We start from the raw sequence: 17,099 nt of genomic DNA on the forward strand, positions 1-17,099 counted from the left end.
GGGAGAAAAATATTTTGTTCAAGGTTCTTGGTTGGCAGTAGGGCTGGGGGACAGGCAAGAGAGACAGAGAAGATAAATGCTTTTCTTTTTTCTCCTTTGGTGATGGGAGTTTATGAAAAAGTAGAATGTCCATGCTTCCATGCTTTTAGGGAGCTCAAATTCTGTAGCTCTGACATCATATAGCCGTGGAATTAAGATCTTACCTTATACATCTTACATCCTCTAACCTGCCAAGTGTTTCCTAGGGTAGAAAGTGGTGACAGAACTGGGCTCTCCCAGAACTGCAGGGAAATTCCACAGCCACCAACAGAAACTTGTGTCATCCTTGCTTTTTCTGGTTGGCCTTCCAGCCCAGACACAGTTCCAGAGGTATCTCCTATGCCTTGGGCTCTGAACTAACATACCTACTACTTTTGCTTTGTTTTATCATAGGTTGAGGGGAAAAAAGGAGCGAGGCTGAAAAAATGCTAAAACATGAGATCAGCTCTAAAGATATAGAGCTTAAGAAAACGATGGAAGAGAAAAAGGAAGCACTCTAGGGTGCTTTGGTTAAGGCAGCTGTGTAGATAAAAAAAAAAGTGGCCATGAGGTAGCTTTGGGAGCTGGAAAAAGAGACTTCCGAAACCAATGAAGTGAGAAAGTTAGTATCTGAGTGGATGTTGGTCCTGGGCAACATCCAGCATCCTGGGCCACCATAACCCAGTGCCCTTGTCATGTCCCAGGAACGTCACTCACTCTGGATCTACTGCTGCCCCGTTGCCATACTCTGTGTATCTCTGATGTTCAAATTGGTTACGCGGGGTTTGTGGCGTGTCTTTGGTGGAACGGGCCAACGACTGGGGTACATAAAATATTATCCATCATATTCACCATGGCTTGAGACCGTATAGTTAGGAGTGGTTGTTTTATGGTCACCATGGTGTTGCTGTTTTAAAGCCTAGTTTAGAATGCAGGTGCTGTTCTATTCATCAGGATTGTGACAAGTTAAAGGGCCGTTAACACTGAGCTGTGTGATGAACAGTTAGTATGAGTGAATGAAAAGATTACTGAATAGAGATACAAGCTATCCAGTTGGCAGGGCTTCAACTGCCAAGTAGTCTGAGAGTTTGCACACATGCATGACTGAGTAGTGACTGTGAATGGGGAAGTTACCAAAGGAGCGTGAAGGAAGTACCATGGGTGGCAAGGTAGCCCCGCGTGATGAAGAACCTCAGCATCGATCAACTGGAAGTAACATCCTGAGTGAAACTGAGGTCCATGACAGCGCACACAGTATCAATCTAAACTGATGTCAGTGTCCAGTCTGCAGCGAGAAATCAGGGATGCAGGACAACAAAAGATGCAGAAGGAAGGGCACATGCCAAGAAGATGGGCTGGAAGAGCACAGGGAAAGGGGATTTTTGCAAGACTCAGCTGACAATCATCTGTCTCTGTCAGAAAACCTTATTTTTAAGCATGCCAGCTCAAGTCCCAATTGGCGACCCAGAGGCTGCAGTGTGCTGGGAGGAGAACTGTTGCCTCTACTCACGATCTGCTGCATTTGCGTTGACTCACAACGTGGTTGGGGACTCAGCTAGACAGCACACTAAATACCCAGCAGAATTCCTAAAACCACCATTGACCCAGAGAACCCTTTGTTAATAAATATTATAGCACAATCTGTGTTTATCCAGGGAAGTGTGATAGGGAAGGGAAACTAGCAGGAAAAGAAAATAGAGTTTAAATGCCACGGCAGTTGAAAATATTTATTTTTACGGAAGAGATATAATCCAGACAATTTTCCTCTTGTTTTGAATGACTAAACCCTAAACTTCAAGGACGTGGAGGCCAATGACAATTTTTTTAGGGCAACCAAGATGAGGAAAAGCAGCCTCTGTGTACACACACCAAAGGGCCGTGGGGCCCGCGTCCACATTACAATCAGGGCCTCCCTGTGTGGTCATTGTGGCCCCTGACACACTTAGGCAGATCATCAAGTACAAAAAAGCTTTTAGCTTTTCTCTAGACAATCTTTAGTTTCCAAGAGGCCTTGGGAGAAGCTTGGAAAGGAACAGGATCAAAATTCAGATGAAGGAGCAGAGGTGCAATTACCACAAGCTATTATTAGAGCAGCTGGCAAAACATCTTTCTGTAAACCAGGGAGTCTTCCTCTTATGCCCTCCTCTTTGGCCCTGAATCTAAATCGAGGAACCAGCATTATGTGGTTGAATCCCTGCTCTGGTTGGGTGGGAGGGTTTCAGGCAAACCCTTGTCCTTTTCTTTTTTTTTTTTCGGTACGCGGGCCTCTCACTGTTGTGGCCTCTCCCGTTGTGGAGCACAGGCTCCGGACGCGCAGGCTCAGCGGCCTTGGCTCACGGGCCCAGCTGCTCCGCGGCATGTGGGATCTTCCTGTACCGGGGCACGAACCCGTGTCCCCTGCATCGGCAGGCGGACTCTCAACCACTGCGCCACCAGGGAAGCCCTGTCCTTTTCTTTTATCTTTTTATTTTAAAGTAGGGAATAGATACAAGTGGGCACTATTGTGAAGAGTAGGTGGTCCATGGCTCTGACATACCAGCCTTGCCAGCTGTGGTGTGGGAAAGTAGGCAATTACTAAAACCTTTGTGGCAGCTCCTGTGACCACAAGGGATGATATTGGCTCCATTTAGCATGTTTAAATTTAAGTATTCACCTCATATCAAAGTATGTAGCTGTGTTCTCTCATCTGAGGTTGTTCATTTGGAAATACAGAAGGATGAGGCATTATTTCTTTAAATAAAATATTCATTACCATCTGTGTCTCAGTGATCCCTAAAGCAGAAATTCAGTTCACACATTAAATTCAATAATCATATATTAAACACTTACTATGCAACACCCTGTGGAAACTGAAGATGAAACAGACTAAGAATTCCTGCCCTCAAGGGGTTTATAAATTAGGAGGAGCATAAGGGAGGTATCCAAACAATCATGTGAAAAGAGAGAAATGACTCAAGAGAGGTAACTGCAGAGAAAAAAATAAATTAAAAAAAAAAAAGAGAGGTAAGTGCTAACGTAGTTCACTTGGGGAGAGATCATATCCTCAGAGGCGAGTTTTGCACTGGAGATATAAATTTGGGAGTCCTGAGCACATATGTGGAATTCAACTCCATGAGCATGAATGAGATCACCTAGGAGAAGATACAGAAGGGAAAAGGGACCTAGGCAAGGGCCCTGGGTGCTCTATATTTAGAAGCTAGGTAGAAGAAGAGCCAGCAAGGGGACTGAGAAGGAGAGGCCAGTGATGTACAGGAAAATTAGTAAAGTATAGCATCTCAGAAGCTAAGCATGGAAAAGCATTTCAAGAAGGAATGGGTGGGGCTTCCCTGGTGGCGCAGTGGTTGAGAGTCCGCCTGCCGATGTAGGGGACACGGGTTCGTGCCCCAGTCTGGGAATATCCCACATGCCGCGGAGCGGCTGGGCCCATGAGCCATGGCCGCTGAGCCTGCGCGTCCGGAGCCTGTGGTCCTCAACGGGAGAGGCCACAACAGTGAGAGGCCCGCGTACAGCAAAAAAAAAAAAGAAGAAGGAATGGGTGGCTAGTGGTGCAGTACACTGCTGAGAGGTCATATAATTGTCGGCTATTTATTCCTGTGTTTGTTTTATGTCTGTCTCCTCTTAAGGAGGGCAGGCCCCCTGTTTATCTTGCTCGCACGTGTACTCAGTGTCTGGCGTGGTACTTGGCACAGAGTAGGACTCAAGATATATTTGTTTCATTAAGGAAGGAAGAATTAAAGCCAGTCTGAGGTGTTTGTATTTAATTAAGTAGGCAAAAAATAGTGTCTGAATAGCATCTTCAGATTCCTAACATGGAGTGTGATCTTAGCAAAAATGCAAGCCTCCTTTTGAAGGCCTGTACAGACCCGCTGGCCTCATGCATACCTCCTCTCATCATCATTAGGTGTCTTCCAATCTGGATGCACAAGAACAAGAAAACAGCAAGAATCCATTGGGTGATTCATATACTAAACATGCAACACCCTGTGGAAACTGAAGATGAAACAGATTAAGAATTCTGCCCACAAGGGGTTTATAAATTAGGAGGAGCATAAAGGAAGTATCCCAGCAACCATGGAAAAAGAATCATAATCCTGAGAGCAGTGTTAGCCACTAGAATCTCATGAGATATTAATGGTTGTGCCCTTATAGAAAGAATTCTCTGAACCCAATTCTGGGCTAAGTAGGTATATTTACAGCAGGAGTTCTCAGAGCACGTAATATGCTAATAAAGAATTGTGAATATTAAGAGAGATCTATTAAGGTAGAGCATTTGCCAAACTTATTTGACCATGGAATCCTTTTTAATTGCTTAATAACTGTTAACATTTTAAGAGACAGTGACATTATGAAGAACAATTTGGCAAGTGTCACCTCTGAGTTTTTCTGAGAAGAAAAAAAATCATATCAAATTCCTTTTTAGTTGACATGGGGAGAAACTCTCCATGTTGGATACAAATTACATGGGTGGAGTCAAAGGGTATGATAGGTTGTATCATTATTATCCTCAAGTATTTAATCCTACCTTTTATATGAGAGGATTATCAATCCCTGCCACTGCTTCATGTCCTGCCAGTGTCTTCTGTGGGAGGGGCATGAGTCCCTTCCCAGCTGATTTTGAGTGTGGTCATGGAAAGGCTTTAGTCAGTGAACATGGGTGGACATGATGTATGCCATGTCTGAGCAGATGCTCTAAGGAGCACTCTGAGTTTCTATCAGCAGCTCTCTTGTTCTTCTTCCTCTGTCATGAGAACAGTGTGTCCCAAATAGTGAGTTATCTTTCAGTCTGGTTTCTGGAATGGGAAGACTCAGAGAGCAGAACTTAGCAGACACCTTGTAGCCATCGACTTGTAGTAAAAGCAGGAGCAAAAAGTAAATGTTCGTTGTTTAAGCTATTGAGATATTGGTGCTGTTTGTTACTGCAGCAGAGTTGACTAATACAAAGAGGGAAATATGGAAGGCTGTTATAAACATGACAGTTTCTTTCCAGAGCTCCCAGAAGAGATACAACCCTGGAGGAGAAGCAGAAAACAGAATGGCTTAGTTTGTAGCTGAATTTTTTACACTTCACAGGAGAAAAGTTGTATTTTTGTTCTGATGAAAAACAATTTCATGAAAGAAGAAAACTACAACAGCTTAGATAAAGATTTGTAGACTTAGTGAAGACTGTAGATGCTGGCATATCTGAGAAGAAATCTCAATATTTCAAGCTGAATGAAATCAAAGAACACACAGAAGTGGAAGTTGATACGTGCCTCCCTGTAGAGCACATTACTTTCTTAATTGTCTCTTCAGATTTCCTCACAGTTCCCATTAACAGGATGGGAAGAGGTCAGTGCCCCACAGTACCAAATTCTGGAAAATCCCAGAGGTTTGGGAGGGATCTTTTTTTTTTTTTTTTTTTTTTGTGGTACGCAGGCCCCTCTCACTGTTGTGGCTCCTCCCGTTGCGGAGCACAGGCTCCGGACGCACAGGCTCAGCGGCCATGGCTCACGGGCCCAGCCGCTCCGCGGCATGCGGGATCCTCCCGGACCGGGGCACGAACCCGCGTCCCCTGCATCGGCAGGCGGACTCTCAACCACAGCGCCACCAGGGAAGCCCGGGAGGGCTCTTTAATAAGAACAAAAAGTTAAAGGGAGTGACCATTATCCTAGGAAGTAATGTTCTTCTTTCCCTCTCCGCTTCCTCTTTGCTCTTCTTAATTCTTTACCTCCTAAACCCGTTCCTCTCCCATTTAGCTGGTCTATTTTGCGGTGTGCACAGCAGCGGCACTTTGGAAAGCTCTCAGCTGTGTTTGGCAGGGAATTTGCTACATCTGTGGTTAAAGAGCCCCAGTGAAATCTCTGATAGACATTAGTTTCCCCACAAAAAGACTGATTTGTTTAGTCTAGGTTCAGGATTTTTCCATTTTCAGTATGTTTGTTTGTTTAAATTGAAGACATCATATAGCCAAATGTGTGTGTGTGTATGTGTGTGCGTGTGCATATGTGTATTTAACTATCAAGGAGTCTCATCGTCCTTCCTGGGTCATCTTCAGGAGCCTCCAAGCATATATTACCCCAGGGAAGCAAGTGTTTTCTCTGTTAGGAGCTCACATCACTTCCTATGAGAAGCCGTCCCCAGCTCTAGGCCATCACTTCCGTCTCTGTGTTCTCACAGCTGTGCACTCTTTCATCTGTTAATGTCTCTATTTCCTTGTCTGTTTCTATCACTAGAAAGAGCACCTTGAGGACAGGAATTGAGCCTTGGTGGTTTCTATAGCTCATCGTGTGGCACAACACCAGGAATATTGTACGTGCTCAGTACATATTTGAGGGATGAGGGTATCTATCCCCATAATTATAAACTTGTGTATTTTAATAATATAGCTACTGAAAATACCCACCCCAAATCCAAAACACCGAAAGGGCTCATCGTAAGCCCAGCCAGGAGTCACTGAGAAAATCATCATCATATTGACCCCTCTGATTTCCTCATAGCTGGCCAGTTTCTCTGAGCAGGTTTTGCTTACCTGTGCCAGATCCCTATGTGGGAACTGGCTCAAATCTACAGAGGATCCTTTGACCCTCTCAGTTGTCCTGTGTGCCCCCAAATGGGCTCTTGAGTATGTCAGACAGCTAGAGAATGGGTGGAAATCACTGGTCTCTGAGAACATTTGATCTCCAGATCAGGGTGACTCTGGAGTCTTCAAGCTCACTTAAAAGTGAGACTATAGCAAGGCTTGGGACCCAGCTGCAGCCCAGAGTCAGGGATGATCACCAGATTCTGGAAAATTCTGGAATCTAGGAGAGTCATTCAATCATTCAGAGAAATATATTTATGCAATTCATCAGGTTTAAGATAAGTAAAAGCAGATAGAGTCCTTGGTCTCTCAGAGCTTACAAACTAATGAGAAATTAGACATTAATCAAATTAATGAAATATATTACAAACTGAAATATGAATGCATACTTAAAACCCCAAATCTGAACTTGCTGGGACATCTCAAGACATCTATGAAGAATTGATGTGTAAACTTTGATCCAAAAGATGAGTAGGAATTAAATAAGTGATGAGGAAACAAAAGAAGTATTCCATAGGGAGGGAACAATATGTGCAAAGGCCCTGAGGTGAGAGGGTACCTGGTGCATTTAAGCAACTGGAAGAAGGCCTGTTTGACAGGAACTTGGGAAATGAGGGAGAGAGGGGTGAGAGGTATTGGCAGTGGAGGTGAAAAGAGGTCAGAATGTGCAGGGTCTTAGAGGCCACTTTAAGGATTTGTCTTTTGCTTATAAGCAATGGGAAGTCACTGAAGGATTTTTAATCAGAGGTATGACATGATCATAATTGTATTTTGAAGATCACTTTGGCTACTGTGGGGAGGAATGTATTGGAAGGTCCTAGAGACCAGCTAGCTCATTCAAAAAGCTAATGAAATGATTCAAAGGAGAACATGGTAGCTTGGACCAAGGTGTTAGTGGTGGGGGATGGAGAGAAGTGCATGGATTTGAGATGATATATAAGATAGGAAACCTTGGGAAAGGATCATATTTAAAAGGAAGATTTTGACTTAAGTCTTGGAGTTGAGCTGAAGTAACTTTGAAGCATTTAAGTGGATATGGTAAACAATCAAGTCGATACACAGATAATCATGTATTTGTACTCAAATCATAGTTATTAACTATCAGCTATATGCTAATCACAGTATTGAGAATTGTATGGAACAGAATAGTATATTGAACTTGGATTCTTTTTTTTTTTTTTTTTTGCAGTATGTGGGCCTCTCACTGTTGTGGCCTCTCCTGTTGCGGAGCACAGGCTCTGGACATGCAGGCTCAGCAGCCATGGCTCATGGGCCCTGCCGCTCTGAGGCATGTGGGATCTTCCCGGACCGGGGCACGAACCCGTGTCCCCTGCATCAGCAGGCAGACTCGCAACCACTGCACCACCAGGGAAGCCCTGAACTTGGATTCTTTTCTTGAAGGAGTTCAAAATTATGAAATAGTCATGAGGAATGGTTGAGGATATTTGGTATAAAGAAATGAGGGCTTGGAGGTTGAATATGATAGCTGTCTTCAAATATTTAAAAATATAAGGGTAGAACTTAGTGTGTGTTGCTCCAGAATGCATAACAAACACCAACATGTGAAGTTACAGGGAAGCAGACTTCGATCTGGTATAAAAAGTGATTTTTTAATATCAGAACTATCATTGAAAATACTTGAGACTGAATGATCCTTTATTCAATCAGTATTTAATGAACATGTAAATTGAATGGAGGGATTCCTGCTTGACCTTTTAAGATCCCTTCTGGTTTAAAATTCAATGATTCTAATTTTCTGTTTAAACTCTTAATTGTTCAGAATGAAGGTCACAACTTGGATTTCCTTGAGTCCACTTCCTTACTTGGACCCATCCTATATCCTCCCTGGGCACTTTCAGGATGCTGTAATGAGTCGTTTCTTCAAGGTTGTGACACCTTATGATAGAAACGACATTCTCTTCCTTGGTTTGATACAGAGGAAGAAGTGTACTCTGATTCCCTTCTTTTCTCATGCCTCTCACTCCTTACCACAATAACACGATGCTGAATGCCTTGTTTGTAAGTGCAGCCGATTGATGGCACTGTTCCTGGACACAAGGTACCTTCTTGCTCCCTTTGAACAATCATGTCTTCCATTTCTAGCCACACAGGATGCCTAGGGACTCCTTTGCTTGGGAGCCTGGTGGAAGTGTCATGCTTATATTGCCATGCCCTGACAGTTGACCTCAAAGACTTTTTCAGAGGATGGGCAGACACTCTCGGATTTCTCTTCACTGCTCTGAACTCTTTCAAGTGAGCCCTTTTCATGCTGAATAAAAATCACAGAAAGGAGGATAATGGGAAGAACAATAATATGAATTTATTCAACCCTCAATTCCCTTTACAAATGCAGTGGACAGAGCAGGGACAATACAAAAATATTTGCTGACTTTTATATCATTCACATGGCTCTGGGATTTCTGCAGAAACACTTGGTCCATGTCCACACTATACCAGAGCGTTTGGTGGCCCTATCTCCACCCAAGTCTGAGGCTCCAGGTATTATGTAAAAGACTTTCTTATCTACCTCCTGGTAAGCTCAGGGAATTTCTCCAGGTATTTAATTTTAATTCTTGTTTGGTTTCTTTTTTCATTGTTTTGTGCTCAGACTCTCTCAGATTGTTATGTGGCAGTCTGGTTGCTTTCCCCCCAAATGTCCCTCTTCCTTGCCTCCAGGCTCTGTTTTTCCCCATCTCAGGTTCTGAGTGGCCTCAGCCCAACATGGGCCAGAACTTCATGCTCTTATCCATTCTGCGGGAGGAATGGACAACTAGAGACACACTTCTATCCCCTGTCCCTTTTCTTCCCAATCAGACTTAATCAGACACTAATGACTCATGGGTTTTTTTCTGGTTTGATCTTGAGTTGAAGGTGTGTAGCACAAGGGTTGCAGTGGATAATCCAGGAAGGTCGCCATGGTGTGGTAAAGAGTACACTGACTCAATAAATATTAATTCAATTCCTAATCTGCTTGTGGATGAATGAGAAGTGGACATACCTAGAATTTATGTGATGCCTCCTTCCAAGGAACATACAAGGACACAATAGCACCTCAATGAGACTATTTATTATATCAGTAACACAAATAATCTGTAACCTGATTTGTGGATGACTGATTGCTTATTGTGAGTCTCACGCCTGGCTGCACATCAGAGTCCCTTCAGGAGCTTTATTTATTTATTTATTTAAAGTTATTTATCTATTTTTGGCTACATTGGGTCTTCGTTGCTGCATGCGGCCTTCCTCTAGTTGCAGCGAGCAGGGGCTACTGTTCGTTGCGGTGCGCAGGCTTCTCATTGTGGGGGCTTCTCTTGTTGAGAAGCACAGGCTCTAGGCACGTGGGCTTCAGTAGTTGTGGCTCATGGGCTCAGTAGTTGTGGCTCGCGGGCTCTAGAGCACAGGCTCAGTAGTTGTGGCGCACGGGCTTAGTTGCTCTGCGGCAAGTGGGATCTTCCCAGACCAGGGATCAAACCCGTGTCCCCTGCATTGGCAGGTGGATTCTTAACTACTTTGCCACCAGGGGAGTCCCAAGGAGCTTTTTACAAATATAGATTCTTGGGTGACATTTGCAGACAACTGATTTATATTTCTCCACGTCCATGAAATTTTTCAATAATGATGGGTTCCTAGACCAGTGGTTCTCAAACTTTAATATGCATATAACTCATCTAGGGAATCTTAAAAAGTGCAGATTCTGATTCAGTAGATCTAGGGTGGTACCCGAGATTCTGCATTCTGACAAACCTCTAGGTGATACTGATGATGTTGGTCCAGAGACCACATTTGGAATGGCAAGGTCTTAGACCTGAGAGGGGAAGAGCATGGGGTAGGGGAGGGAGGCTGAATTACCTGGGAAGCCAGAGCTCCATGCCCACACCAATTCAATCAAAATCTCTGGGGATATATTCCAGACATTGGTATTTTCAGAGTTTCCCCACATAATTCAAATATGCAGCTGGAATTAAGAGCCATTGTTCAAGAGATTCCTTGATCACATCTAATGCCCATTTCTCTGTAGCCAGGGCAGGAGACCTCAGGGACACCTTCCTTGTACTAAAAAACCAACAGTTCTTTTTCTGCTTATAGCAGAATTTCTCAAACATGTCCTTGGACCACTGCATCATAATTGCCTGGGGTCCTTGTTATAAACACATGTTTTGGGGCCTGCCCCCAGATAGACTGAATTAGAATCTTTGTAGCCTGGGCTCAAGAATCTGATTGGAAACAATCTCTCTTAGTGCTTTGCGTGCATAATAAAGTTTGAGAAAAACTGGCTTATAAGATAAAATCAAATCTCTTTAGCCTTGTAGCCAGGAGTGTCTAAACAAGTTAGTCTCAACCAGAGTTTCTGAGCTCTCTCTTTCCCTGCTCTACTGCATTAATCCCCGGTGGTAGGCAGCCTCTAAGATGGCTCCCAATGAGTCCTACCTCCTGGTATTCATGCTCTCATGTAATTTTCTCCCCTTGAGTGTAGACTGCATTTATTGACTCATTTCTACTGAATAGAATATGGCAGAAGCGATTAGGTTACCAAAAGACTGTGCGTTCCATCTTGGATGCCCTCTCTCCCTCAAAGCCCTTTCTGTAGGGAAGTAAGCACCCTGCTGTGATGAACCCTGTGGAGATGTCTATGTGAGAACTCAAGGCTTGCCAGCATCCACATGAGTGAGCCTGGAAGTGGATCTTCTTCCAACAGATGCTTGAGATGCCTGCAGCCTTATGAGAGACCCTGAGCCAGAGGACCCAGCTAAGACACACCTGGATTCTTGACCCATAGAAGACTGTGAGATACTAAATGTTTTGAGCCTTTCAATGTTGCGGTAATTTATTATATAACAACAGAGAACTAGTACACCCACCTTGAAATACCCTTCCTCCTCCTTCCCTTCCCCTCCTCCTTCCTTATCCAAGGCCCACCTCTTTAAGTCTTAGCTGTTGTAGGAAACTTTTCTCATAGTGATTGTCTTTTCATGAACTCCTAGAACACTGCATGTGAAGTTGGCAGCACTCATTGTTAGACTGTCTATACTTGCTGGTATTTTTAAATTCATTTGTAATCTCTAGTTGTAATGTCTAATGCTGTCTTTTAAAATAAATTGTAATCCCATTGATGAGAATGGAACTTAAAACAGAAGTTGACCTAGAACTCTTTCTATTCCTAAGACCTATCCCAATATTATAAACACAATAAGTGCCCTATAAATAAATGTGTGATGAAGGTAACAGTGCATTGGAGGAATATTGGGTAGAAGCCATCAGGAGAGCTGTAGTTCTCACATTCACATCTACTCTATATCCTAATGCCTGATTTTTAACCTTATGTGGACAGAGGATTCCAGACAGACAGATACTTGAGCAGAAAAACAAAGAGCTGGCTACTAGTGCCAACAGGATGAAAGCACTCCCTTGATGATTATTAAATGTTTGTATCCTTAAGCCCTCTGCCCATCAGTCTGCTCAGTTGTTCCTCCAGGCCTTGGCTCCCTGTGGTCCCAGATACCTTAGGCTCCCCCACTTCAACTTGGGACTTGGGCATCTATTTTTTAAATTCAGTTGATTTATGACCGTCTCAGAAATCCCACACGGCCACAGATATTTGTCTCCAAAATCTCTCTTGGCAACCAACATAACGGAAGCCTGTGCACTATCCTTCCCTGCCATCCCCGTGGGTCCCCAGGGCTCCTCTGTCAGTAAGGAAGGATATAAAACATTCAGTACCTGAAATAGTTATGGGAGCATTTCAGAAAATGACTCTAGTCATCCTTCATCACAGACTAGGAGTTAAAGGTATCTCTAATACCTTTGGAAATTTTGATTAGGATGGTAATGGAAAAGCATCCTTGCTTTATCTACCATCCTTGCTTTATCTACCATTCTACATGAATGGTTTCATGATAAAGACTCTGGAATGAGCTACAGCACTCCCTATTGTAAAAACTTGTTCATCTCAGCCTCTCCACAATGAGAGGACCTTCTCAGTATTGAAGGCTGGTTTTTTTTTTTTTCAATCTTTTCTCAGGAGTCTGTGAGAGATAGGAGCGGAGTCCCCTTGATCTCCCTGCACAAACCCTAACAGACTTTTCTGCCCACCTTGGCTGACAAAGAAGGCCCCTCTCCACCAACTACAAAGATAAGGCCCTTGCCCCAACTCAGCTCCTGACTGTCTTATCAGATGTTACTGTTGAGGTTATCAAGTGGTCTCACCTCAGGGGTGGTGCTCCTTTTAGCCAAAGGTGGTCTCTAACTGGATCTGCCGCCTTGGTTTGACTTGGGGATTTGAGGTGATCAGAATCAGAACTGTAGCACTGTGGATGTCGGACCCACAGTAGTAAGTTCCAACGTCTTTTACTGTTGTTTTCTGAATGTCGAGTATGTATTGACTTTTTAAAGCATCAATTTTTCCCTTTGAAATTACTCCTTTCATTTTCATTAGAATTATTGCTTAATCTGTATACTAAAGTCAGGGAGTTATTTTCATTCTTCTCATACCAGCTCATCTGGTAGTTCTTCAAGTGCCCTCCAGTTATGCTGCAACGGAAGGTGGCAGGCTCCCCAAGGAGAACAGTCAGAGTTTTGGTCTCTGGTTCCAAAATTACATCCAAATAGACCCCTGAAAGGGAAAACCCAAAGTTAGAGAGGCCTCAGAGAACTCCCTCCACTCCACGGGGAGGGGCTGTCAGAGCCATGCTCAGCAATGTTCCCCCTTTGCCCCCAGCAAATTGTTCCTGCTACACATTTCCCTAAGAGCAAAAGGCCCATCGGCTTGTCCTTACCTGCCCAGCAGATGGCCAGGTGGAAGAGGGCACAGGACCACACCATGGCTTCACAGGGATGACTCTGTGGTGTGATGGTCCATTGGCTGCCTCTGCCCAGATCAGCTGCTGTCTGCCCATGGGAAGTTTTGTCTAAGGGTGGCTGGGTATTAGTCACTTCCTCAAAGCGAGAGTGACAGGCCTGCAAGGCCACAGCTTAGGCTGTTTATTTGACAAACATGGGCTAATGGCCTATTGCAGGCCGGATACTATTTGGGAGACATAAAGGTGAACTTCTGACATAAAGATGTAAAGTTCTGCCTTGAGAGAGCTCAGCGTTTTGGGGAGACAGACATAGAGCAATTACAAAGGGCTGTGAAATGCTATTTAAAAAGGTAGGGGCTTCCCTGGTGGCGCAGTGGTTGAGAGTCCGCCTGCCGATGCAGGGGACACGGGTTCGTGCCCCGGTCCGGGAAGATCCCACATGCCGCGGAGCGGCTGGGCCCATGAGCCATGGCCACTGAGCCTGCGCGTCCGGAGCCTGTGCTCCGCAACGGGAGAGGCCACAACAGTGAGAGGCCCGTGTACCGAAAAAAAAAAAAAAAAAAACGGTAGATCCAAAGCACTCCAAGAGCACAGAGGAAAGAGCTGCTTCTGCCTGGGATACTCAGAAGTGGTAACTGAACTGAGCCGGGAGAGTTGCGGAGGCCTTTGTCTGGAAGGCATTTCTGGGAGAGAGCTGCATGGAGAAGGGGCAGGGGCGTGCAGCAGCAAACCAGTCTGCCAGTTATGGTCATTCTGCCTCCACGTGGTGCCTGTGCTGCTTCCATCTGTCCCCTCTGGCCGCTGCCATCCCTGCCTCAGGCTGAGCATTCTTTCCCGGTTGCCACCTATAGCTCTACTATTCTAAGAGGGCTTCCTGCTTCCAGACTCTCCCCTCTTTCATCCATTCTCCATGCAGGCCTCACACTAATTTTTCTCCAGACCAAAGGGGGTCAGGTCACACTTCTGCTGAAACTCCTGTAGTTGCTCCCCTTGGCTTTTAGGGGAATGTGAAGATCCTGTGTCATGGCCATACAATCTCTTGATCTGCTTTCCTCTCCCGCCTCACTTTTGGCCATTTCTCCACTTGCACTCAGTACTTCAGCTGCACAAAAAAACCTTGCAGGTTCGAAGATGTATTATAGTCCTCGTATGCCCGGTTTTTGCACTGGCTGCTCCTTCTTCCTGGAAAAACCATACCTTCCTTCTCCTCCCCTCCCACCTCCCCCAAGGGAGGTGTCCCCCAGCGTTCCTTGAACTTGTTGGGTTACAGCACTTATCATCTCTATTATAACTATCTGATAATTTGTTCGTTTTCTGCTTTGGACTTCAAAATTCTTTAGGGCAGAGACAGTATCTTTGTATGTGCATTCTCGGTGCCCAGCACAGAGCTTGTCAATATTAGGAGCTCGGCCGATACCTGCTGGTCCAAGCAGGATTTCTGTCTGGGTCCTCCTGACTCTCAAGGAGGCGGGTGGGTTGCTCATCTAGTGATGGCTGCGACTGGGAGAGGATTTGCCAGCAACCCAAGCCAAAAGTTGGGGAAGCCAGGTCTTCTGCCCGTTGTTGTAGGTGTGGAGGAGAGGCGGGGTTCACTGCAGCAGCAGGTTAGCTCATACCCAACCAGAGCCTGCTTGTAATTGATTGTGGCTAACATTCTGATCACCACTGGTGCTTAGGTGGTATCACTACCTACATCATTTATATGCAAAAGGACCACTGGCTTGGCAGGTCTTAGAGCTTTGGGTTTTGAATCTTGCTTTGCATCTCACCAGTAGCTGGGCAAGTTACATCACTGAGTCTTGATTTCCTCATCTGCAAATAGGGTAACTACTTCACAGGGATGTTGTGAGGTTGGAATGAGAGAACACACGTGAAATACTTATCCCTGTGCCTGGCACACATTGGTAGGCCACCACAGAAGTTGGTTTCTTTGTCATGGATGGGTTAGTGACCTAGTCAGAGCTCCCTACCTGAGCCATAGTCACCTGGGGAGACATAGAGCTTGTCATTCCAAGCCTGGCACAGGACTTTCCTGTGAGGGAAGGAAGGAAGCTGAGCTATGTTAGGCTGTCCCTAGGACTTTGGGCAGGTAAGTGGATGAGCTGAACAGAGCCGTGTCAAAGTCGAATGGGCAGTGTCAGTAACTTCTGTGCCCTTAGGCTCAGGGTCATCTCTGGCAGCTAAGGATTGAAGCCACATATGAGCTAGAGCCCCAGTCTTCTTTGTCCAACTGGGATGAAGAAACAATAGGAGGACTGGAAGAAGCAAAAAGGCCCCAAGGTCAGATCAAAGCAACCCATACTGGCTACTAGTGCCATTCTCTCTGATGGTCTCTGGCTCTCTGAGTCTTTAGTATCAAACAGCCACAGGGTCACTCGAATATCAGTGGGAGAGAGTGCCAGAACTTCTGAGTTCCTCTATAATTGGAAGTTTCAGGACCTACCTTGCCTTTGATTTGAGAACACATCTACGCTCACCCTTTTGAGTTCTTTGGGTGAAAAAGGAAATAAATTTAGTGAACGAAAGCCCTTTCCTTGCCTTATCTCTTACTCATTAGCCTCAGACATCTCATTTTAAGCATTCGTAACAGTGAAGTCAGACTCTGACGTCTGCCCGTGGTTGGTCTCCGTTTAGGTATGGCAGTTATCTGCTCTCTGCCTGTTTCTAGTTGCTGTATTTGCTCTCTGTTTCTCTGCTCTGACACTGGCTGGTTGGACAAGCAACCAAAGAATAGGAACGGAGGTGAATGAAGAGAGAGGAAAGTGCATTTCTATTTCCCTTGATCGGGATCTCAGCTGCCTGGTGTCCCAGGACGGCCTTCAGTAAGCAAGTGGCTCTTCTCCGTCTGACTGATCTGCGCCCAGAGAGCTCAGGAGGCTGGGATGACTTTGTTTCTCTGATTTGTTTTTCCTGAAATGTCTGGACCACACTCGTTTTAAAGCAAACATAAGATATTTTTGGAAACTAGTGAGGAATTTCAGTGGGTGTCAAGGAAAATCACAGCGTCATTTGTCTCTAAAAAGATTTGGGTTGTCAGTGTTCCATCTGCGACTCACTTGCCCAGCTGTTTGGCACTGAATGAAGCAGCTGCGAAGCAAAACAGCGTAGAGGCAAGTGGGGGCTATTTAGAGTTATAATTCTGCTTCTGTTGCTGACTTGGGATGTTGTGATGTAAATAAATAAACTTTTCCATATTTAGTCTCAGCTCAGCTCCTTTAAGATGTTTTCCTGGCTCCCATCACCCAGCTCATCCTGAAGTCTAAAGGTCCTAATTCCACTCTGTACCTTCCATCTCGAACCCTCCCGTAATTATTACAACCAAGTACTTGTCTTGCTTTCACATGTGTCTGATTTGGTTCCTCTATTAGGCGACAAGCCCCACTACAGTGTGAACTCCAGAGTGGCAGAAAGCTTGTGTTACTTGCCTTGGTATCCTCGGCTTTTGGGATGATGTCTGGCAGGCATACAGTAGACACTCAATAAATATTGTTGAATTAAGAAAATGAACCATGCCAATTCTATAATCTGAGACTTATGGATACTTGATGAGCATTTGTTAAATAGTTCAACCTTCCTGTTCACCTTTTCTTCTAGGATCACATGGGGAGGTTAGAGGGCTTCCAGTTAGATGATGAGGTGGTTGGAGCAGATACTCTCAGGTATACCATCAACTCCATCACAGTTTTCATTTTGGTCCCTGCAGATCACTACCAGGAAACCCACCC

General features: G+C 44.8%; 2 gene segments (V, D, J or C); both read right to left on the minus strand.

The window, feature by feature from the left end:
* The window catches only part of LOC136118300 (T-cell receptor alpha chain constant-like), a 334,856-nt gene that overhangs the window by 149,074 nt on the left and 168,683 nt on the right, over positions 1 to 17,099 (minus strand).
* The window catches only part of LOC136118299 (T cell receptor delta constant-like), a 193,163-nt gene that overhangs the window by 53,824 nt on the left and 122,240 nt on the right, over positions 1 to 17,099 (minus strand). Inside the window, 1 exon segment of the C gene segment in view lies at positions 8,401 to 8,422. Within this exon segment, the coding sequence occupies positions 8,401 to 8,422 (22 nt within the window).

Source organism: Phocoena phocoena, chromosome 2, assembly GCF_963924675.1.
Source record: "Phocoena phocoena chromosome 2, mPhoPho1.1, whole genome shotgun sequence".
NCBI lineage: Eukaryota > Metazoa > Chordata > Mammalia > Artiodactyla > Phocoenidae > Phocoena > Phocoena phocoena.